The sequence below is a fragment of the Pleurodeles waltl genome, chromosome 3_1, assembly GCF_031143425.1.
Source record: "Pleurodeles waltl isolate 20211129_DDA chromosome 3_1, aPleWal1.hap1.20221129, whole genome shotgun sequence".
In the NCBI taxonomy this organism is placed as follows: Eukaryota; Metazoa; Chordata; class Amphibia; order Caudata; family Salamandridae; genus Pleurodeles; species Pleurodeles waltl.
The window spans coordinates 1790704183-1790730064 of record NC_090440.1 but is presented as its reverse complement, the minus strand read 5'-3'; the positions used below and the strand labels follow the sequence as shown (position 1 = coordinate 1790730064).

Below are 25882 nucleotides of genomic sequence, written 5' to 3'. Positions count from 1 at the left end.
GGGGTCCAGGCAGCCCTGGCCCAGAAAGGCAGAACAAAGGACTTACTCTGAGAGAGGGTGTAACACCTTCTCCCTTTGGAAATAGGTGTGAGGAGTAGCCTCCCCCAGCCTCTGGAAATGCTTTGATGGGCACAGATGGTGCCCAGCTCTGCATAAGCCAGTCTACACCAGTTCCGGGATCCCCCAGCCCTGCTCTGGCGCGAAACTGGACAAAGGAAAGGGGAGTGACCACTTCCCTGACCTGCACCTCCCAGGGGAGGTGCCCAGAGCTCCTCCAGTGTGTCCCAGACCTTTGCCATCTTGGAAACAGAGGTGTTTGTGGCACACTGGACTGCTCTGAGTGGCCAGTGCCAGCAGGTGACGTCAGAGGCTCATTCTGATAGGCTCATACCTCTCTAGGTAGCCAAACCTCCTTTTCTGGCTATTTAGGGTCTCTGCTTTGGGGATCTCACCAGATAACGAATGAAAGAGCTCATCAGAGTTCCTCTGCATCTCCCTCTTCTCCTTCTGCCAAAGGATCAACCGCTGACTGCTCAGGACGCCTGCAAAACCGCAACAAAGTAGCAAGACGACTACTAGCAACCTTGTATCGCTTCATCCTGCCGGCTTTCTCGACTGTTTCCAGGTGGTGCATGCTCTGGGGGTAGCCTGCCTCCTCTCTGCACCAGGAGCTCTGAAGAAATCTCCCGTGGGTCGACGGAATCTTCCCCCTGCAACCGCAGGCACCAAAAGACTGCATCACTGGTCCTCTGGGTCCCCTCTCAGCACGACGAGCATGGTCCCTGGAACTCAGCAACTCTGTCCAAGTGACTCCCACAGTCCAGTGACTCTTCAGTCCAAGTTTGGTGGAGGTAAGTCCTTGCCTCCCCACGCTAGACTGCATTGCTGGGTACCGCGTGATTTGCAGGTGCTCCGGCTCCTGTGCACTCTTCCAGGATTTCCTTCGTGCACAGCCAAGCCTGGGTCCCCGACACTCTAACCTGCAGTGCACAACCTTCTGAGTTGTCCTCCGGCGTCGTGGGACTCCCTTTTGTGACTTCGCGTGGACTCCGGTTCACTCTTCTTCCAAGTGCCTGTTCAGGTACTTCTGCGGGTGCAGCCTGCTTCTGTGAGGGCTCCCTGACTTGCTGGATGCCCCCTCTGTCTCCTCCTCCTCCTCCAAGTGGCGACATCCTGGTCCCTCCTGGGCCACAGCAGCACCCAAAAACCTCTACCGCGACCCTTGCAGCTAGCAAGGCTTGTTTGCGGTCTTTCTGCAAGCTTCATCGCAACATGGGACATCCATCCTCCAAAGGAGAAGTTCCTATCTCTCTTCTTTCTTGCAGAACTCCAAGCTTCTTCCAACAGGTGGCAGCTTCCTTGCACACTCAGCTGGCATTTCCTGGGCTTCTGCCCACTCTCGACACTGTCGCGACTATTGGACTTGGTCCCCTTGTCTTACAGGTACTCAGGTCCAGAAATCAACTGTTGTTGCATTGCTGGTGTTTGTTCTTCCTGCCCCTATGACAACTTCTGTGCTCTCTGGGGGTAGTAGGTGCACTTTACTCCTACCTTTCAGGGTCTTGGGGTGGGCTATTTTTCTAACCCTCACTGTTTTCTTACAGTCCCAGCGACCCTCTACAAGCTCACATAGGTTTGGGGTCCATTCGTGGTTCGCATTCCACTTTTGGAGTATATGGTTTGTGTTGCCCCTATACTTATGTGCTCCTATTGCAATCTACTGTAACTTTACATTGCTTGCATTACTTTTCTTGCTATTACCTGCATAATTTTGGTTTGTTTACGTATATCTTGTGTATATATCTTATCCTCATATTGAGGGTACTCACTGAGATACTTTTGGCATATTGTCATAAAAATGAAGTGCCTTTATTTTTAGTACTTCTGTGTATTGTGTTTTCTTAAGATATTGTGCATATGACACCAGTGGTATAGTAGGAGCTTTACATGTCTCCTAGTTCAGCCTAAGCTGCTTTGCCATAGCTACCTTCTATCAGCCTAAGCTGCTAGAAACACCTCTTCTACACTAATAAGGGATAACTTGACCTGGCACAAGGTGTAAGTACCTCTGGTATCCACTACAAGCCAGGCCAGCCTCCTACAAAAGCTTAAAAACATAGTTTGACAAAATACATTAAGATATGTTGTAAAGCAGTAAATATGTGTCCACGTGAACCATATCCACTTCTGCAGCACTTCCTGTTGGTTTTGTAAGCTATCCCACAGTGCCCTTTACCTAGATGCAACATGGCAGAACCCTTCTTCCAGAGAGCCAGAGCTCCATGTGCCTATCCAGAGATGTGGCTATGATAATGGGCAAACTCTGCCTTGTGGTCACTCCAAACCAGTTCTGGGGCAGCTCCACTTCCCACTGCATTTGGAGCAAACCTGACTAGGGGCAGCTGCCCCTAGCCATCTAGCTCAAGGAAGAAAATATCTATCCACACCCTACAAGCTGTTTGTCCACTGTCTATGAGCAATACACATAATACCACAGGAGAACCATTAACACTCAAGTGAGTGACAGTGCCAAAAAGGCACATTTGGCAAGGGGAGAGAAGTGACAACTTTCTAGAGGTGTAATTTCTAAAATAGTAACATAAAATTCGACTTGATCATTAAGTTTGATTTTAACTATTAAAATGAGTCCTTGAACTGAAGCTAGGCATAATAAATTGTTATAATGTATTCCGTTGTTTGCCTAAGGCAGGACCTGACAGCCTTGGCACAGTGAAAAATTACTTTGCAGGCTTTTCACTGCCAATACATGTAACGTTTTAAATATAAATGTGCTAATTTTTAAATTACATGCTCTGTGGCCTATGTGCATTTAGGGCCGCCCTTAGCAGCGACTTGTAAGTATTAAAAAATAAGGTTTCGACCTGACAAAAGGTTATTTTGACAGGTCGAAATGGCAGTTTAAAACAGCACACCCAGGCTGGAGGTGCAGGCCTGGAGCATGTTTTATAGTGCTACTTCAGTGGTCGGCATATAGAGTGCAGCTGCCTCCTTGTAGCAATAAATGTACAAACCTTGGGTATGCGTAATACCATATACTCTGGATTTATAAACAAACTAAATGCACTAATTAAGTGTATTCCACTTTTGGGATGGAGTCACTTTAGCAGAGTGGAGTATTTTACTTCAGCCTTGTTAGATACAAGTACTCCCATATTTGCAGGATTTGCTCCCATGAGGCCATAAGTGTTTATAATGGCCTGTGCCTTACCAACATACTGAGTTGATTCTTGACCTCCTATTTCTGTGTTACCCAGAAACCCAACATATGTTAGCAGGTGCAATACATATAAGACCTGCCAGTTAAAGTCTGGCGCAAAGTGGTCCCCCTGTTTAAAACATCATATCCTCAGTCTGATTAATAAGTGGGTGTGAAGTCAAGCTTCAGTTTCTCGAACTGACGTCCACTGCCTCTTGGGCAACTTTAAAAAAATATAATTTCTAAAATAGTAACATAAAATTCGACTTGATCAATAAGTTAGATTTTAAATTACTTTTAAAATGAGTCCTTACACTGAAGCTAAGCATTATGGGGGGGAGGGGTTGTGAAGCAGAGGGCACAGGGATCCGTGAGAGCTCTAGGCTCCTTTCCAGTCCCATGTTTAGCAAATGATCCACCACCCAATCTGGGGCCTGTTGTGCCCAAGTATGGAGAGCAGAAAGCAAAGAGAGGAAGCATGTCAATACCGGTGACTGCCAAACACTTAAAGCTGGAGACCTCCATGGCAGCTGACAGTTCTCTCTGTTCAAAAGCTGTGTTCAATCCATGGCAGCACCTCTGTGCTTCTGAGTGTGCCTCTGCATCTGTAGTGGCGTACCAGCAGCTTCTGGTGTGTGACAGTTCTGGATGTGTGGGTAGGCACGCAGGGCAAGGGAAGAGGGGAGATTTAACTTCAAAACACTTGTACAGATTAAGGGTCCCATTACAAGTTTGTCGGAGGGGATTACTCCACAACAGATATGACGGATATCCCCCCTGCTGTATTACAGGCTCCATAGGATAAAATGGAACTTGTAATTCGGCGGTTTCTCCACTGCAGCTGTTTGTGACAGAGTAATCCCCTCCGCCAAACTCGTAATGGGGCCCTTAGTGTGTCAAGCGCTCATTGGTCTTTTATGAAAAAACTGCTATTTCTATACAGCCAGGAATTAGTTAAAGTCGTCAAACAGTCTGTTGTCTTACTGAATTATAAGTGCTGTGCATGATACAGCATACTGCTATACTCTGTTTAGATGTGTTGACAGAAAAAACTGCTGCAGTCCATATAGAAATAACAAGAGTACACTGCAGTTATTATGGTTTTTCTCTTGACTGCAATGATGTATTCTGATTGCAGAAAACAACACTCTCCTGCACACATTGGGTTTTGCATTTTTAGTGGAGTATATCTAAGGCAGTGTTCTTCAAATCCAACTTGTACTCCTTTAAAACTTTAATGGAAACATTTAAACTGATACCATTGTTATCCTTTTTTAGGTCTCAGCTCTAGATGAAGCGCAGGCGCTGTTTTGAACCGAGACCTGCTTTATCTGTTTCATAGGCTTCATCCAGCCCATTGTCTTCCCATTTGCTTGCTCCATCTTCGCTCTGCTATTTTGTCTCCCCATTTGCCCATGGCATGCATTTGTCATGCCTTTTCCTGTGGTTACCTTTGCCCGAGAGCAGGGACTAAGTACGCTATGCCTCCACTGGTATCATTTTATCACCATTTTAGGGGCTTTTTTTTTCTTGGCTCACAAGAGCCCTCGGGAGTGCTGTTTGTGCACCTGCTCCAGCGCCGTTGTAAAGAGCGCTCGTGTTTTCTCTTTAAGCAGTGGGAGTGGACACATGGAGGCTTTTGCGCTGCAGGTACTACTGAGGACACACACAAACCTGTTTGATGTCAGTGTGCTTCTTCTTGCTCAAAGTGCCATAAACCGCACTTGTGTTTTCACTTGCTCTTTAAGCAACGGGAGCTAAAGAATGGAGGCTTTCGCACTGCAGCTTTTGTCCCTCTTTTAGTGGAAAGGGCCACTTGCTAAACTCCTCCTCCTCCTTTGGTAAATATATTCAGCCCACATATGCATGTGCCCTATGAGCGCTGTATTGTGCCCTGCCCTAGTACTCATGAGTAAAAGGGCTGGTGAAACCTGAGTAATTTGAAATACAAACAGCTTTTTCTCAAATGCAGACAAAATAGTCATGTAAACAGTTGTTAATCGAATCACTTTTTATGAAAGTGTATGCCCATTTTCAGGTTGGTTTGAGTCGAGGTGGTTCAGACCTTGTGATGTAAGCATGCTTTTTAGGTGTATATGTAGGCAATGGCTTTGGAAGCACTTACATGAAAAGTGTTTGGAAGATTAACATCTGTTGGCATGACCATTTTGTCTGCAGCCAGAAGTAGGTCAGCACTTCTTACAGGATTCCAGTTCGGACACAATAAAACTACAGCCAGTGGTTCCCAAACTGTGTGCGGCGCCCATGGCTAGTTTTGATGGCGCACCAGGGAGCCGCGGCTCCCAGTTTGGGAACCACTTTAAAGGAACATGTTGTGTTCACTAAGATTGCTTTACCTTTGGAGAGAGTGCTTTTCTTTGGGCACAACAGCAGCAACTGCTCTACTCACAAAGGAGTAACAGCTCATCAGCTGCAGGTGCTACATAAGCTACCAAACCCCAGATGGCAGTTTTTGCAGAGGAGACGGATAGCCTGAGGTCATCTGGAGAGTTTTCATTTTATCATTATACTGACAAAGCGAGGCCTGCCAGGCATGGAGGGTGTAACAAGGACTCCAGCGTCTCCATCATGCAGCAAGCGTCTGCCAGCATGGAGATTCTGTGCAGTGATACACTAGTTAAATTTGATAAAGAGCATAGTTTCTGCAAATTATGGCCACTTTCCTCATTAGAGGCAAAGCTCTGCACACACCAACTTAAGAAAATAATTGCTGCTACGTACTGTGGAGACATCCAACTTACTTTACCTTTGTGGTTTGCATTTTAATTCCAAAAACAGTGGCGGGCTTCCTGAGTTTCTGTAACAGAGGGTCACATTGGTGAAGCTGTGGGTCTCCAACTGCAGAAGATGTGGTGACGAGTTTTGTCTGCCAACAAGTATGTGCCATAAAAAGGTTTTAAGAAGCCATAATCTTTTGTTATGTGGATTTTGCCAGGTATGGAAGGGAGCAAGGGAGTTATCAGTTGAGCTGTGAAGTGCTTGCTTTTAAGGGACAGCTATATAAAAAAAATTGCATCATGTGCAGTCAGGGTGTTAATAAAAACTAAATTTTGGAAGCAGGGGGGGCCTTTGCACCTTTAGCGCCCCAGGCGAAACCAACTTTGGCACCCCTGTAACTTTTGTATAAAATATATCTCTAGCTTCCGTTCGCTTAGTAAATACGTATTTTAATTTCCATCCTCAACTTAGTGACCTGTACTTGGCAGTGGAAACAATCCTGCAAGTACCACACTGTAAAAGGAAAATACACAAGTAGTACATGCCCACAATGAGCATAGAATAATTTTTGAGCTATGACCTGACCCTGGGCCTAAGCCCCATTCCCGCTCTGACCCTGTTTGTGCCTTTGACCTAGGAGTAACAAAACAAGCAAAGTTGTTGGTGAGGTTATGGAGCGTTCTCTGCCGCCCACAACATTCCCTGCCTTCCTGGCATTATGGTGCTCTCTCCTGCATGCCCCCCCTAGTGCTGGCTGGCTTCTTAGGTGACTCTTTTGTATTCACAGGTCAGTCACTGACTGATCCACTCGGTGCTCTGAGCACACATCTCTCTGCCTCTTGCTCACCTTCCATGAATCTCTTTGACACCAGCACCAAATGGAAGGTGAGGGGCCTGGTGGGGGAACAGGATAAAAAAGGGGGAGAAGGAATGGGACTGAGGAGATGGTTTTGCAAGGAGGAGCCGAGCACCTGGAAAAATGATTGTTTACCAAAATGGCAGTTTACCAAAATCAGATCAGAGAGCGACTGTGTGTGGCCTGTACACAGACAGGCCTTTGTGTTCCCCCCTGACCAGGAGCGCCCCAGGTATGGGCCCAACTCGCCCATGCTAAAGGCCGGCACTATTGGGAAGCAACATTTTATCTTTTTGCGTATTGTGTAGCATTCTATCTTACACTGTGTGTAATGCAAGTTTAAAATAATAACTTGCACGTTAAAACTTCAAAGCGGACATAAATCCAACAGCCTGAAGCTGGAGTCATTTCAAGACTTGAACGCTCTTGCAGGGGATGCAGAAGGAGCCGCTGACTGCTATTCAAACTCTTTTAGCCAGTTTCCAGGGTTTGGGTGGGGAAAAGAGAAACAACACTGTTGCACCTCCCGTGAAGGAGCTCCCTCAGCACTGCAGTAGACAGACAACAAGCATCCAACTCCACATAATTCATCACATCACACAATTCCACACCACATAAATCAGTGCCACACAATTACACACCACGCACCATATTTACACTCCAGAAAATACCACTCAGCAGCAAATATTTCAGCTCCACTGATTTACATGCTACCCAGTACCACATGAATACACCCCACATAAATCCATACACTCCACATAAATGCACTCTGCCACATAACCATCCACATAAATACACTCCACACGATGCCTCATAATTCCACTCATCATAATTTCACTTAGCCACACAGTGCCATGCCACACAATTCAACTCCCATTTCCATTCCAAACATCATTCCACATCAAACACATAATTCAACTCCACAACACAATTCCACTACACACCAAATATAGCCAATTCACAACACAGAATCATGCCACAAATTCAGCATCTCGCCACATAATTCTATGCCACTACATGACACACAATACCCTTCCACGACGCACAATCCGACTCCACATAGTTTTAGTACACTCAATACCACATAATTACTGTCCACATAATTCCACTGCACATCATGCCATATAATTCCACTACACATAACTCCACTCTACCATTCCACACCACAAAATTCCAATGAACCCCAAATCATTCCAGTCCACACCACATATATTCACTCCATAACATATGGCTAAAAGTCACTGACACTGACAACACCAATAGCTCTCAGATTGCTGAGTCCTATTAGCTATGCCAGTGCTTGTTTTTTAGTTTAGTTTGAAGTAGTCTTGTAACATAAAATTATGGGGTACCCTGCAGAATGTGATGTAGGGCTCGGAGTCTTCCATTTCTCACAGATATTTATTGGCCTTGTGCTGAATGGGCGCCCCTTAAGGTTTAGGGTCCTCTTAAAGGTACCCCCCACCCCTGCATCGCAGGCGTCTGCATTACGCACCCTGTTTTGCAGATCTTCTATTGAAAATTTGTATCTGTTTTGTTTGAAAGACCATATAGATGGTATATGCATGCATTTGTTCTAAGTAAATACTGCAAAGCTTTATAAACCTTTGCCACTGCTCTGAGCTATTTGCTAGAAATAGGGATACGCATTTTGTCGGATGTCCCCCATTTCCAAACATTTTCTAAGGGCAGTCAAGAAAATGTTAGTAGGACCCTCCCTTTTTTGCATTTTTTGGCTATTCCTTCCGCTGTCTTCACTTGTTGTGGACTCCAATAAACAACTTTTTTAGTTTTGTGATCTAAAATTGCTTTCTGGCAGCCTAAAAGGCCATTTCATTTCTGTAACAGGTAACTTAGTCCACCAGAGCAGTGCATCAACACAGCCAGCCTGCAACTGCCTACATGCCACCTTTGGATGCTTAAACAATTCTATTTTGTCCATAGATTTAGAGATGATTGTAGCAGAAACAATTTCCCTAAGTCCAAATATTTAGCTATTTCTGTACCTATTGCAGCACCCCGAGGTTATTGGTCTTTGACTAAACCGGTCTGTCTACCCGCCATATAGTTCATTGTGAGTAACAGGATTATTTAAATATTTTTTTTGCTCACTGCATTCCACAGTGAGGTTTCACTGCCTCCTGTACTCTTCATTATGATAAACAGAATAGCCCTTCTATCGAACACAATCTTTAAAATAGAGCACATACTCACCAAAAATTACCTGGATGTATTCTCTTTACCAGTGCTTGTTTTCTGTGCATTGTTGAATCTGTTGTGCATTTCTATTGGAAAAACAAAATTGCAAGTATCAAAACGGAATTAAAATAAAGCTCAGGCTGGATGAACTCAGTACTCACACTTGGAACTTCAGATGTCTTAAGAAGCTTCACAATGCCCCAATGATATGTGAGTGTAAACTGAACTGCTTCTAAGCACTAGCAAGTATTTGGGCCGGCAGTGGAACAGAGGGGCACACAGATTTTCTGTTTAACACATTTTGAACAAATAAGGAAGCAGGATTTCAGCCTAGTCTAGTGGTATTGAAGGTTGCTACAGAGCAGAAGCATGTTGTATTTTCACAACCCTCTCAATGACTTTTTAATGCTAATCTACCCCCTTCCTCCCTCCTTACACAAGTTGGTAACCTGTTGCTCATGTGCAGAGCAATGACTCGAAGGGGCCAGTGCGTATTTTATTTATTTTCTAATGCCTTACCAGTGTATATTTCAGCCTTGTAACCGCTTAGCAGTTCTAAACTAGCATATTTTCAAAATATCTTCAAAGAAACCTGCATGTTTAATTTGAAAACCTACATTTAAAATTAGATCCTTTCTTGTTCTCCAACTATTTTTGTTGTATTTCGTTAGGAAAAGCCTTCTTGTTACGAACTGAATAATGTGTTGGATTGAAACACAGAATTGTGAAAGCTTGCTGGATTTTTCAATATTGTGGAGGTTTCATGTTTGTAGTTTGTTTATTCAGAATAAAATAACTTTTGTCTGTTTTCCGATGGGTGCACTTTTGAAAAGAAAAGCAGAAAAATAAGTTTACTAAATCATTGTTTGATTCAGTTAAAATGTTTTTGGGTGCTCTGTGTCCCAAATGGTTGAAAACAAGGGTGTTCTATATTGGCCTCTGTAAATGTTCACTTCAGACTAGCTTGAAGCGTAGCTCACAGTTGCCGCTATTGTAGTTTGGAGAGGTGGAGCCAACTGCAGCCCGGCTCCGTACAGCCCTTGCGTTGGTCGGAACATAGGTGGTGGAATGACCCAACACATCAAGAAGGCGTTATCAGGTCAGTAGAATACAGGCATGACAGGCGAACCAGCCCACTGAAGTCCAGGTACTGGCACAGAAGATGGAGGCTTGCGGCTTAAGTAGCCGCTGACTACAGGACGGTAGAGCCAAGAGGCATGGCTATGAAGGGACCAACCCTGGAGGCACGCACCAATGATGCTCAGGACTTACAAATCCCTGCAGAAGCACCCAGCACTTATATGTTTCTGACTGCTGCAAACGAGAGCCCTGAGGCCCGTAACACACCGGTACTGCCATGCAGACCAGGTCCACTTACAGCTCATTGCCATAGGAACGGTCTGGCACAAAGACAACACTGAGGCTCCAAACCAGCTAACAGTTGGTGCCTTTCCATTTATAATGGGGAATGCTAATAGAATCAAAACTGCCATATCACCAGTTAATCCATGACTGCACGCTATATAGCATAGCCACATCTGAGTAGTGCTGTTGACATCATGGAGGGAAAATAAAGGTCCTTTTGTACCAGGCCTAAATCCCAGCCATACAAGAGGCAATACTTGTGTCACATGGCTCCATGTGCTGGGGCATCTTAGTCTAATCTGTTATGACCTGAGGTCGGCTCAACCTGTGCACTTTGTTTATCTGTTAGTCAAGTACTAAGTACATTGACCCACCCCATCTGATTTCCGAACCAATTCACTGAAAAGACCAATTTTAGCTCATCAGCGTATACAAGGCAAGCATCCCCTGGCTGATTTGCTATCGTCCTAGCCCTTAATATGTCTGAGCAACTGAGACAGGTTCTTCTGCAGTGACTCAGAAGAAGGTCATGTCTTGATCAGCATCATCCCTCACAAGGGGGGCATAATAACATGTAATGAACTCTGCTTGCCTCCATACATTTGAGTTGTATGGTAGCTGCTGTACAGCAGATAAACAAGTGACGTGTAAGCCGCTCATCCATTATCCTGATGTCTAATTCAGCTCTGCAGCTTCTGTTCCCGGAGACTGTCACTGAGAAATTGCCCAAAATATCCAAGGAGCATAAAACGCTAAACCACAATGCGATATTGGAGGCCATCCCTAAAGAATTGCCAGAGTTAAAAGCTCTTCCAAGAATTCACCTGATGTTATTTATGTTAGGGGCATCTTTCCAGCTTCAACACATGCCTCATTTTGACAGAGAACTGGCTATCTAACTTTGAACAAGCCATACCGCAAGCCATGGACAGCGAGCAGGGTCACTGGCACTTGCAGGCCAAAATAACAGAATTGGAGGACATAAGCCTGGACTATGTTCGCTTGCCAGGTATCCCGGAGAAGATTGAAGACAGCATCATGGCATTTATGTTAGAATTCTACTGGAAATCTCATAATTAATTGTTTCCCTCCATTGGAACTACAACAAGCCTACAGGTTCCCAGGTCCTGAGCACAGCATATTTCAGTCTCCAGAAGACAAATGATGATCCGTTTCCTGTGTCACCAACAAGTACAAACTGTCATCAATGAAGCCAACCAACAAAGTCCCTTCTCTCTTTAGTGCCACAACTTTTATGTCAATCAAGACTTCTCACAGGAAGCCATGAACAAATGAAAGCGATTCCTATCATTGAGACCTAGACTCAAATAAATTGACATCCACTACAGACTGTAGGATGTGGCTGTTCTCTAAGGATTGTTGCACAAAAGAAGTCAATGACCTGGGCCAGCTGAAACAGTTTCTAGATAACATTGGATAATCAGACATGGACACGGCCCCACCATGGACACAAGCAATGCCCTCGGAGGACTCTCAGACAGATCAAAGAGTGGCTGGATGAAGTCACCAAAAACTGGGCTTCAGGGCTGAAACCTAAGACCAGAGACTCAAAATCTATGCCTTGTGACAAGTCCAAATCACTCTTAAAATCTAATGGAGATAAACTACCTACAAATATTTGACTCATGTCATGACCCAGAGATATTGACCCTTGATAGATCTGTCATACCTAATATAGATGTTTCTAAATGTTTGAGGTAGAGGTTATATGGGCAGTTAATATCGGGACGTGGAGCATGAATGAATGTTGTGCTGCACTGCAGGCAATATTGTGGACATTGATGATTATCATGGCAGAGTAGCTAAAGCCACAGTTGTCCAGGCTTCAAAATTGTTGCATAGTAATATGGCACAGTAACCTCAACTGCTTTCACTTCTTGCACCCAAGGTGGTAAGGACAAACCCCACTAAAACCCCACCACCAGGGGGAGTAAAACACCTGCTAGATGCCGTACAGGTGCCATGAGGGCAGACTACTTTGTTGGGTTGTAGCTGTACGCTCGACTACATGTGATCTCCCAACAACACCAAGGTTTATTTGCTGACAGGGGATACCACTGACAGTACAATATATATTACAGAAAATAGGGTTATCAGTTCCTGCCACTTTCGACCCTTCATTTTAGAGGCTTTCTGCTTCAACCCACATGGTACTTGACCAGCACCATTTGTCCAGGCCTATGCTGTTGCATGTCACTAGTATCTTATAGACACTGTTAAAACCTGCTCATCCTTCAAACGTTTGAGTACCTTCATTAACGCATTTACACCTCCACTCTTAGTATACCAGCTTTATGCAAACCACCAAGCCCCTCAACATTCTATTGCTAGTATGAATGGGTTAACCTATTACATAAAATAAAGAAGAGTCTTATTTGCCGGACAAGAGCAAGAAACTCAGGAGACACTGGGTGGGGGAGAAATGTCACGCTTGCTGAACATCGTGTTCCCCAAATGGCACTACTACAACGCACCCATGTCTTAAGGGCGGTGTGGCTATACTGATCTGTAAAAATCTACTGCTTAGAGTGGCTCATGCGTAGATTGACAAAGAAGGAGACTACATACTTACTCTGCCACTATGCACCAACAAAATACAGATTCTAGGCTCTACATACACCCAGGAAAGCGATACATCCTAATTACTTCAAAAGATAGACAATTCTAATCCCATCATCAAAAACAAAAGTGGTATACATTGGGGATTGGAACTTGGTGCTAGATCCTTTCTTAGAAAAGATGGACCATAACACATTATCCAGACCCATGGACAGGTATCTCTTACTTGACATAATGAAGGACCATTTGTTGATAGATCCTTGGTGGTTAATCCATCCCGTTGTCTGAGATTATACCTTCACTTCATCAGGGTACGGGACCAGAACAAGGATAGATAGACAATTCTAATCCCAATGTCAAAAATAAAAGTTGTATAAGGTGGGGATTAGAACTTGGTGCCAGATCCTTTCTAAGAAAATATGGATCATAACACATTACCCAGACCCATGGGCGGATAACTTTTAGTGGACATAATGAAAGACCACTTGTTGATAGATCCTTGGTGGTTAATCGATCCCACTGCCCGAGATTTTACCTTCATTTCATGCGGTCACGGGACCAGAGCAAGGATAGATTTTTTCCCAAACATCTGCCTCCCTTAGCTAATATGTAACTAAAGCAGATATCATACCAAACAGTACAATACTAGGTTACATAGCTGTTGTTATCCCCAGACCCTCTGTGGGTCAATGGTGGTTCAGTACATTGAGTTAAAACTGCCAAACGTGAATCAGAAGCTCCAGGGAATGTTTAAACCATATCTTGAGAAAATCAGCTCTCATTTACCTCACCACAAGTCCTCTGGGAGGTGGGCAAAGCCTGTTTTAAGATGTAAATTAATGTGTATGACACCTACCCTGAAATGGCAGGCACTCCCAACACAGGCCAATCTTGAGTGACAAATCGTCCTCCTTACTATTCAGTACGGTAACACACACTCCCAAGAGCTTCTTAAACAGCTCTTACAAAAGAAATATGAATCGAATTAACTACACACGTCTTTCGTTGAAAGAGCCCCGTTTCATCCTAGACAGAGGCACCATGAAAGCGTAGAGAAAGCCTTCCAGTTAAAGCAACAAGAAGCATTGTAAATTGTAACAGCTATGAAAATCGACCAAGACAGATGGCTCATGCACCCCGAGGACCATCACCTTGCAGCTGGGGAGCTGGTTTGCTACTTCATTAGTGGTGGCTAAAATGAGGAGTTTGTGGCTGTGGAAAATAACACAATTGCCAACGGTAGAGGCCTGGATGCGAGAGATGTACTAGATTGCAACATGTGTACCAACAATATATATACTGGCTCACCAAATGCCCAAATTTGAAGCATGATGAGGAGGATTCCTTCAAAAATGACAAGTAGTCCACAGGGGTGTGGAATTTATTAAAATATCTACTTGTCCAGGGGACAGGTTGCTTCTCAAATCTACTTGTCCTGTAAAAAGATCTACTTGTCCCTTTGGTGCCATGTAGTGTGGTGACAAATTATGGCAGCAATTAATAGCCTCTCAGGGCTACTACCATAGTAGGGCTTGAATACTTGGAGTTTCAATCCCTACTGTAGCAATTTCCTTATTTTGCCACCTTTCTGCAGATCTGCATACTGGGGCTGGAGGAAGCAGTAAGCAATAGTTCCAGGGCTGGAATACCTTTGAGTCTGCAAACCTACTAACCTGCATGTTTTAAAGATTTTTACCAGCTTCTCTCTAATATTTTCCCATAATAAGAAAGGTTGGACATTTACTCCTGACAATGGCAGAATTAGAACTTCTTCCAGGGTTGGGAAGAAAGTGGCTGGAGGGAAAATGAACTTGCAAATGCTCAATAGATTTTCACATGAGCACATCTACACATCGTATTTACCCACGCTAAAATACAGTTCACAAATATTTTATAGGGGTACGACATATACCATGGGTGCACTTTTGTGACTTTCTTTAAGAATTTGGGGCCACAAGTAGGTAGGTTCAGATTTGTGACCTGCAAATAGCGAGTCGCAAATCCGAATGTAGGATGGTGTCCTTGACACCATCTGTGATTCGCAAGGGCTTCGCAAATGCCCACATCATGAATAATCATGAGGTGGGTCGCAATTTGCGACCCCCTCACGAATGGTGGCCTGCTGGAGACAGCAGACCACCATGTCTGTGACTGCTTTTCAATAAAGCAGTTTTTTGGTTTTTTTTTTGTAATGCAGCCAGTTTTCCTTAAAGGAAAACGAGATGCATAACAAAAACGAAAAAAGAAACGTTTTCGTTTCATTTTTTCAGAGCAGGCAGTGGTCCGCAGGACCACTGCCTGCTCTGAAAAAATGTTTACAGTGACATTCACAATGGGGAAGGGGTCCCATGGGGATCCCTTCCCTTTTGCGAAAGTGTTAGCACCCATTTGAAATGGGTGCAAACTGCGATTGGTTTGCGCCCGCGTTCGCGGTCACAAAACAATCCTACATTGCACTGCGAGTTGCAATTAGGAAGGGAACACCCCTTACTAATTGCGAGTCGCAAACCCGTTTTGTGATTCGGTAACCAGGTTACTGAATTGCAAAACTGGGTTTGTGCATCGCAATGTGCTTTTTGCACGTCGCAAACAGCGAAAGCCGCTGTTTGCGACATGCAAAAAGCTACCTACATGTGGGTCTTGGTCCCTAATTAGGTCTGGTGTTAACAAAGACATTTTGTTTTTATTAAACTTCTATTTCTCTCTCTTTCGGCTGGCTTTAGTGAGTGATCGCATTCTGCTCTTCCACAAGGAGCATATTGCCACACAAAGTAGTTTTGTTCAGTGTCAGGAACTACAGTGGCAATCAGTGACGTAACGAAACTGGAGGGTGCCCCTTTGCAAAGAACATGGAGGAGCCTCCTCTCCAGACTCACTCAGGGCAGGTGCTGTGCTGACGGGGCCCCCTGGAGGGCGGCTGCGGGGCCTTTGTTATGCCGCTGGTGGCAACGTGTGCTTTAAGAGTTAAAAAACTTTTTGGGGGGGTTTTGCCAATGTTTGTTACAATGTTGAGGGCCTGGTAGCTCCCACAACAATAAAGTGTTACAAAAGTCATGTCAAAACAAGACACGCATTGATGAAACTAAAAGACTTATAAAAGTATGTCAGATCAGTTGGCTTTGTCAGTGTTTGTTTATTTTCATGCTTCCCATAATCGTGTTGAAAATGGTTACACTGATTTTCCATTAGAAATATTTTTGGGAAATACTAGCATGCATCAACACATTTTACTAATGACACTTCATTTGCATATAATCAGAGAGCATTCTGGGAGCATTATACTTAGCCTCTTAGCCTAAACTTTTCAAACATGTGTGTACACGTTTTTTTTTTTTTGTACTGGAACCAACGTCAGTAGTGAAGTGTGACCTTAAAACATTTATTTACAGCACCCACCCTAATAATGAAGGCTTTCAAATAATGAACCATAAATACAAGTTCGAACAGCATTATCTTTTGGAAACACATTACCTCAACTGCAGAAAGTTCAACTCTCTGTAAACAGGCAGCCAAAGGGTTTGTGCTGCAGGGGGTTGGGCCTACTTGTCCCAAGGACAAAGTAAACATAAAAACATGTTGCCCTTGACCCCAAACAAGATGTCCCGGGCGTCGGGCGATAGGAATTCCACATCCCTGAGTCCATGTCACACCTTTAAGTTGTGGATCTGAGACTCTGGTGAAAGTCATCTCCTGACATTCCTCGGGGCTCAGTACTACCTAATAGAGCAGATGAGGGTACACACACTGAAAGTTACATTTTGTTAAATAGCTATGCATCAAAGAGTGCAACAGGGGCCCCACATATATAATTATATTATGGATATTGGATATTATGTAGACTAGGTGATAAGTCTAAATTGTACTCTTATTGCGGGATTGGATAACTTCATGTTTTTATGAGTTGTTGGAGAGGATAAGGAGGATGGATGCGGGAGTGGGTGGAGGAAGGATTTTGTGAAGAGAAGAGAGAGCAGGAGAAGGGGCTTATCTGTTAGTTGACACTGATACACATAGTGACAGCTTGAGTTGAGCGTGAGTATGTTAAAATGTAGCGATTGACCTGAACGATGATGAATATATTAATAAGCAAGATCTGGCATTAGCCACGATGTAGCGGTAGGCATGTGATTGCCAAACTGTCGGATTACTCTGAAAATACTGGTTTCTTTTTCTGCTATGGTCTATTTTAAATTACCAAACCGATTGCCACATATACCCCTGTTTTGACTGAAAATTCAATAAAAATTAAATGTTAAAAAATCACTGCCTTCCATGCCATTGCATTGCCTGTGTTTGTATAAAATGTGGTAGTGTATCCTGGTTAGTTCTCAGTCCCTCACTCAAAAAGGTGTTGGGTTCCTATGCCAATGATCAGCATTCCCCCTCTGAGCGTTTGTCCTCCTGGTGTTGTGTCTTTGCCTCTCTTGGAAGCAATGCTGCCAGATTCAGTAAAGGCTCCAATGCTTGCAGTCTGATCTGAGCTAGAACTGAGCAACAGTTAACCACTCCTCCTCCTAACCAGTATGTCTGTGCCTAAATGTCGTAGTACCCATCTTACTCTATAACTGTTTATTTATTGTCGATTTTTTCCATGAGTATGAAGTTTTGGATACTGATGGAAACTAAGTGGAAACCTAAAATTGTCAATGTATGTTTGTTATGTGGTATTTTAGGGGCATATGGGGCTTCCATTTAATTTGTGTTGTGGTGGCCATGTAAATTGAACTTGAACGTAATGGAATAGTGATCCCTGTAGAGCACTTTCAATGGCGTACGATTTAGTGTTTCACTCAAGCTTGTTGCAGATAATTGCTCAGTAATGACTGGCTTAATAATTATAGTGCAATGCACTCTATAAGCAAATTATGACTTAACCAGCTTATTTTATGTTCCTATTTGTTTTCAGTGTCTAAATGTAACACAGCTGCTTCAGTATTATGGTCTCAATGTCAACTCGCCCATTTCACCACATCAGTTTACGTACCTCTGTCCAGCGTTACTCTACCAAATTGATCAAAGATTTTGCATCAAGCATTACCGTGAGCTTCAAGTGGAGGATTTGCCAAAGGATAAGAGTAGTGCATCAGGTATGGTAGAAAAGTTTAGTTAAACAATGTTGTGTTTTTTATCACCATGAACTCAATTGTACATATTCCAGAATGTTTAATTGTGCTTGAGTAGTAGATGCCCTTGGGAATGGTATGGCAAGATAGCCATGCAGACGCCTTTGCCCTGAGCTCTATTCTACATGGCTAAAATCCTGGAGAAATTCTGCAACCGGAGTGCCGCGGATGCCATCTGCAAGAGCTGAACTTGGTTGAAAGACTGCTGTTAGTGGGGCTTTCCCAAAATGCTGCTTCGAGCTTTACAAGCAGTAAGGATAACGCCTCAGCCTAGAGGAGGAAGGGGTGCTGGGGGGATAGGAACTTGCCTGCCTGGGGAGAGCCTCTTGTGGGGAGCTGTATCAGTCCCTCCTGATGTCCAGCACGGAGGAGTACTCCTGCAGGTGCGATCTGACAGATACTCCTGCAGGTGCGATCTGACAGAGCTGAGGAAGAGCGAGGGGCTGTCAGGTACCTCTGTACGGTGTTGTGGACCCCCAGTGAGAGGATTCTCGTTAGAGGCAGTGCAGCTGCCGATCATGCTGCAGAGGATGGTGTCTGCAGGGTCCGCACTGGGAAGATGAGGCATTGGGATGGTTTTTCCATGTAGCTTTCTCTAGTGAAACCCTTCTAGCGAATGATGGGTATAGAAAGGTGAGGCCCCTTGGACCAAGGAATACTGAAAAAGATGTAAAGACACATCAGTCTCTGGCACTCGAATCCTGAGGGAGTGCTGCAGCCCGGAGAGAGACCTAACAGAGACACTGGTTGTGGGCCACAGAGAGGCCAGTCCTGCTGTGTTGTGGGGGCTGGTTGGCCCTAGAGTGAAAAATACTGCTAAGCCTGGTTGGAATTGTCTTCTTTACTGTGCCCCTGGGCCACAACAAGCAGCTTCAACTGGGATCCTGGTGCTTGATGCACACTTGGTCACTTATCTGGGAGACTGTGGGGCTGGGCCCTCTCTCGTGAGGTAGTGGAAGGTGGCTAGCCCCCCTTGGTGAGAGATCCAATGAACTGGGAGCCGCCCTTGCGTGAAGAGACAGGTCGTGGGCAGAGTTGGGGCCCATGGAGTCCCCCAGCTGCCTGTGGCTTGGGCTTGGACGTGTCTGCCCACAGGATATCAAGATATGACAAAATCATCTGGGCCCACACAATCCAATAAAATCTTACACTACGCCACTCCTAGGATGGCTCCTTCTGCTGGCATTTTAGGTGCCATTAGAGACACACGGACAGCACTCAAAGGGGAAAATGAACGCAGTCAAACTGCGATTAATCTATTGAAAATGGAGAATACTGGAATGTTGAGAGCTCCGTTGGAGACGATGGAGCAGCAACGCCCTATATAAACTGACTTAGGCCCGCTGCTCTCAAAATGTCAGTGTCATAATGCACAGCCTTTGTCTTTTCCCTTCCTCTTGAAGATATGTTGATTAAGCAGATGAAAGCGAAAGATAGAGGCCGTGCAAGAGGACGCATGCAGCTGCCGCCTTTCCCGCCTCCCGTAGCTCAGTGTCACTAGGGCTTCAGAAGGAGGGTGGGGATGAATGCTGCTCGATTTGACTTGCCTGAACTACAAGAATTAATTCAGCCAAGCTGAGGAGAACCAGGTATTGACTTCAGCCCCCTTTCGCAGCTCTTGCTGTGAATGTTCGACAGCTGATGACCATGGCCTTGCGCACACATCTGTTAACTGTAGAACCTTCACAGCAAGAGCTGTGAGCAAAGGCTTCGGAGCCAAGGGAAATTTTAACCTCCTCGTACGCCGATAGGCCTTTGTTTTTTTAATTAGAACGTTCTGCTCTCATGGGGCAGAATGTTCTAATATAGCTTTATGGCCCACCGTTGCTGGGCCATGTTGACCAATGATGCCTGCTCTCTTGCTGGCTATAAAGCTGTATTAGAGAATTGCATGTTAAGAGCTCAGTTGAAGACAGTGGAGTAGCTCCTTTCTTAAAATGGCTGGTATGAGCCCAGATGCTAACATTCCACAGTTTGCCTTCATGATTATCCCTATTTATTTTAGACCATTCTAATAGCCTTATAGCTCTTCTGCCTCGGGCTATGCCAGTTACTAAAGGACCTCTCCCTCCTCATAGGCCCTCGCCTGCGGCTCTGGCCTGTAACCCGGGTTCAGGACCTTTAACAACTGGTATATCCCTCTGCAGGCAGTGGGCTGTAAAACTGTAATAATTTTTCCCTTTTAATAAACAGCCTTTCTCCTCCTTCAGTAAAAAGCATAAAATCTTGTAAAAATAAAAACGTACGTTAAGCGTACAGTGTAAACAGAAATGCGAACAGATTAAATATGTTTAGAGTTCATTGCTGTGTAAAGTACTTGCATGTCTGTGGGTCATCACTGTACTTGGGCACATCAATATTTCCTCCGGCATCTACTGAAAATGAGTGCTGCTGTTATTCCTTTTTGAATGATCAGTGTTAAAAAAAACCAAACAAGACGTTTATTAAAATGTACAGATGCATGCACTGTACATATAGTTGCATACATATACGCTCATAATTGTTGTCCCAAGTGTCCACCGTGTTAAAAATGAAAATGCATACCTACTCATGTGTGCCGTATCAAAATTGTAGGTGTGTTCACATGTTCTTTGTCGGTGTTTTAGATGTACATGGCACTGAGATTTGTTATTCCCATTAGTCTATTTTGATGCATTATGTTAGATGTTCATGGAAAGAGGAAAGGCTGTGAAAGAATTCCAAAATCGTGTCCCAAACCATGACATTAACCACTCTACCAATTGGAAATCCATGTATTCTAATTCTCTCACCACTGTGTTCTATCTCCATCAGGCTGTGTCATTAAAAACTCACTGCTTTGCTTAATTTCTTAATGCAAAACTTATGAGGCAGTTTGCAGCGGGGTACTGATGTCACTTTGTCGTAAAGTTGATACTTCGGAACCCTCTTTTTTTCGGTAGTGGTTAGCGAGCAGAATTGAAGATGTTTTGGGAGAATGTTTTATCCAAAACTTAACTCCGTGTTGTTTTGATGCAGGTAGTATTGTATTTCAAATAAGTGGGCAAAATAGAAGTAGATGTTGCTTCACACAGGCTTCAGTTTAACTTGTGTTTCATTTTTTAAAAATTTACAGTCACAACTTGGATAGGTAAATAAATAAAAAGGCCATGGCGTTTTTTTCCTTTGACTGATACTGCATAGTATTGGTGAAAAATGCCTTTTTATGATGCTGTATATACTAATCAAAAGGCATTAACAAAGCCAGTAAATCCCAAAGGAGCGAACTATTGGGCTTGCCTAAGCGTGTTTAATAGTCAAAGAATTTTATTCCCCAAGCCCTCTACCCTCTTTTCATTTAAACATAGGAATATGTTTTTAAAGAGAATCCGTTTGTAGAGAAGACCAGAGAAGTTGCCCTTTTTAGGGTGGAGAATGCAAGCAATCTGGTCTGTTGTAATCTCTGTGGGCTTTTGACCACACCCATCACGTTTGTTGGTTCGTGGCCTTGCTTTTTAAAATTCGTTTGATTTCATTAGTGAAAGGCATGCATACGTCATGCCTTTTGCGGTGTTTAGCCCTCCTCGAGTGCACCAACCAACAACTGAAAACATAGGAGGCTCCATGTTTTCCGTATGGCTTCTGGACTACTTTTTCTTCTTATTTCCTGCGCAACGCAATCTCACTGGGCAGTAGTTGAGTGTGTTGCAAGACTACCAGTTTACTTCTATTGACTATCCCAGCGATCCTTGCCGAATTCAATGTTTTACACAGCGCGATCGCACTAGTTTTTTATTATTTGCCCAGAATCACAGGATGTTCCAAAGTCAGCAGCTCTTATCGATACTTCATATCCTCTTCTCCAGGTAATAATTATTTCTTATTTCTGCGTCGCACAGTCATCATCATTTTACGTCTTTCTTCAAAGGCAATTTGCATGTAGGCATTGTTGAAATTACACTAGCCCTTCTCATTTAATTTGCATTATTGAAATGTTATAAATTAAACATCAAAAGAAGTTGAACTCGTCTACTGTTGACACCTCATTAAATATATGTTCACTCTTGTAATAAGTAATTTTACCCTCACTAAACAGCAGCAACCAACTCAGGCAGTTCTGCTCTTCACTGGTAAATCTCCCCACAGTATTGTATTGTATTGTATTAGTATTTATATAGCGCTTACTACCCCTGACGAGGCGTCAAAGCTCTTTTCAGCGAGTAACACGCTACTCCGGAACCCAAAAGGAATTAGAGATGGATTAGTATAGAGAAATAGGAGTACAGTTTTCAGTATTATTATGAGTTTATTTGACTGGGACCTAACCTGCATAAGGGTCCACACCACATCTAAGAGTGTGAACTGGGCAGAAATTAGGCTCTAGATCCAAAGCACATGCCTCCGAAGTAAACACCTATAACTTAGTGCATTGCACCCACTAGATGGTGATGCGCTAATGAGCAAATTACACACAATTATATTAAAAATACATCAGAGGAGGAGGACTGCTTGACGTTTCTCTTGAATAAAAAGTGTTCTTCCAACTAAATCTGCTAGCAATCTTGAGTGGACTGCATGATGCAGATGCCACGACTCGCTGTAACTGTGTTTGAGACCACTTTAGTACTGTCTGTCGTCCGATATAATCATCAGTCAAACATTTTCATACATTTTTTGTATACCTAAATTGTTGACACAGGACAATTGTGTTGATCAGTGACATTATCTAACGTACATTTGCAAATTATTACCTTCCTTAAATATTTTATATTGAACAGCAAACATCAAAACAGGTTCCCTGACCGACCACATCTGGGACCTAATATTCAGATGCAAACCCTGGATAGTGATCTTTTCTTTCCTCGTCTTCTCCTTCACCCCAGCCTTGTTCTCTACGAGTCCCACAACCCCTCAGGATGAAGCTAGTCTGGCTTTCTACACTCTCAGTGAGGGATACCTGTTCTTAGGTGCAACACTGACATTACTGGGAATTTTAATGTCTGTAATGATCTCAGTAATTGTCCTGGGGAATGCCCTGGTCATACTGGCCTTTGTGACTGATAAGAATTTGAAAAACCATACCAACTTTCTCCTTTTCAATTCAGCGATTTGTGTCTTTTTTGTTGGTAAGTTGGCTTTTATTTTGCTGTTGCTCAAAGCTCATGCTTTGTAATTATGATATTACTTTGATTTGCCATGTAAAGTATAGATTTAAGGATCGTTTAACCCCGTTGCTCCCAAGCCTTTTCCCCCATCAGGCGCCAAGCCTTTTTTTGGCTATTTGGGATAGTTTGCGCTTTGGTCCTCATGACTTCTTGTTCACATAAGCTACCCATGCCAAATTTGTGTCCTTTTTTTCCAACATCCTAGGAATTCTATAGGTACCCAGAGTTTGTGGGTTTCTCTGGAGGATACCAAAAAATTTGCCAAAATATAGCATAAATTTCGTTTTTTAAAAAAAAGAATTGGGAAAAAAGGGCTGCAGAAGAAGGCTTGAGGGTTTTCCCCTGAAAATGGCATCAACAAAGGGTTTGCGGTGCTAAAAATCCCCATCTTCCCAGCGTTCATGAACAGGCAGACTTGGATTAGAAAAACACATTTTTCAACACAATTTTGGCCATTTTACTGGGACATACCCCATTTTTTCTATTTTTTGTGCTTTTAGCCTCCTTCCAGTTAGTGACTGAAATGGGTGTGAAACCTATGCTTGATCCCGGAAAGCTAAACATTTCTGAATAGTAGACAAAATTCTAAATTCACCAAGGGTTTTTTTGTGCAGATCCTACAAGGTTTACAGAAAATAAGAGCTAAAATAAAAAAATATTGAAATTGAGGTGAAAAAAACAGCCATTTCTCTCCACGTTTTACTCTGTAACTTTTTCCTGCGATGTCAGATTTTCAAAAGCAATATACCATTATATCTGCTGGACTCTTCTGGTTGCAGGATATATAGGGCTTGTAGGTTCATCAAGAACCCTAGGTACCCAGAGCCAATAAACGAGCTGCACCTTACAATGGGTTTTCATTCCTACTGGGTATACAGCAATTTATTTGGTAAAATATAAAGAGTCAAAAATAGGTATCATGGAAACCTTTGTATTTCCAAAAAGGGCACATGATAAGGTGTTGAGAAGCAGTGGTTATTTGCACATCTCTGAATTCTGAGGTCCCCATACTAGCATGTGAATTACAGGGCATTTCTCAAACAGACATCTATTTTACACACCGTCTTACATTTGGAAGGGAAAATGTAGAGAAACACAGGGAGCAATAACACTTGTTCTTCTATTCTGTGTTCCCCCAGGTCTCCCGATAAAAATGGTACCTCACTTGTGTGGGAAGGCCTAATGCCCGAGACAGGAAACGAAACGCGGACACATCACATTTTTACATTGAAATCGGACGTGTTTTTGGAAAAGTGGCTAGCTATGGATCTTGGCCTATAGCTCAGCCGGCACCTAGGGAAACCTACCAAACCTGTGCATTTTTTAAAACTAGACACCTAGGGAAATACAGGCTGGGATGACTTGTAGGGCTCTCACCAGGTTCTGTTACCTAGAAGCCTTAGCAAACCTCAAAATTTGGCAAAAAAAAACAACACTTTTTCCTCAGATCTCGGTGATGGAAAGTTCTGGAATCTAAGAGGAGCCTTCTACCCAGTGTTCCCCTAAGTCTCCTGATAAAAATGGTTCCTCACTTGTGTGGGTAGGCCTAGTGCCCTCAACAGGAAATGCCCCAAAACACAACATGGACACATCACGTTTTTCCAAAGAAAACTGACCTGTTTTTTGCAAAGTGTCTAGCTGTGGATTTTGGCCTCTTGCACAGGCGGCACCTAGGGAAACCTAGCAAAGCTCTATATTTTTGAAAAACAGACACCCAGGAGAATTCAGAATGGAGTGACTTGTGGGGCTCTCACCAGGTTCTGTCACCGAGAATCCTTTGCAAACCTGAACATTTGGCTAAAACTCTTTTTAATGATGGAAAGTTCTGGAATTTTAGGTGCCTGCAACAGGAAAAGGCCATAAAGGTGTAGAGATTGAGGGGATAGCACAGCGAGTTGATAAGCACAGTTCTTTCTTTTTTTAAATACATTTTTAGGCTGGCTCTGCTTTGGGTACCCACACAAGTGAGGTATCATTTTACTTGAGAGACTGAGGAGAACGCTGGTTGGTGGGAAATTTGTGCTGGTGCGGTGATCCTACAAATAAAAGTGAGGAAAATATGCTTTTGTAAGCACATTTTGAGGTTTGCAGAGGAGTCTGGGTAAGAAAATGTTGGGGGATCCATGCAAGCCACACCTCCCTGTACTCCTCCGGGTGTCTAGTTTTCAAAAATGTCTGGGTTTGGTAGGTTTCCCTAGATGAAGGCCGCACCCGGGAACAAAAACACAGGTGCCCCCCCTCCCCCAGAAACACAGGTAGTTTTGTAATAAATAATTTTGATGTATCCACGTCCTTCTGTGATGTTGCAAACACTAACATTGTGAAAAGAAAAGCACTTAGCTTATGCTTAACAGACCCCTCAACCACCAACCAAGTTGGTGGCCTGCTTCATCATCGGGGTCCCTCTTGAGACACCTAGCATGTCACGGGTGTGCTGCGACGCCTGATTATAGTGGAGCAGGTTTTTTCATTTTTACCACACATACTGGTTGGATTTGACACGAGGGTGAGTGATGGTTCAGTAGATCAGATTTTTTTAACAAGAGATTTCACAAAATGAAATGCACTGTTAATAACTGAAAGGCCAAAAAACGGAACCAACGACAAGGCACCAACTGCTTTACAGTCCATTCACACAATTTCCATACATGACATGCACAAGACCATTCTTGCCGTGGGC

The 25882-nt window shown here is 43.6% G+C and overlaps 1 protein-coding gene across 3 annotated transcripts in view; it reads left to right on the top strand.

Annotated features, from left to right (window-relative positions):
• Positions 1-25882, top strand: part of SLC39A10 (solute carrier family 39 member 10) — a 269902-nt gene that overhangs the window by 77526 nt on the left and 166494 nt on the right. For all 3 annotated transcript variants that reach the window (XM_069225865.1, XM_069225864.1, XM_069225866.1), the window contains one exon: positions 17863-18043. In XM_069225865.1, coding sequence (XP_069081966.1) covers positions 17863-18043 — 181 coding nt within the window. The remainder of the gene's footprint in view (positions 1-17862; positions 18044-25882) is intronic.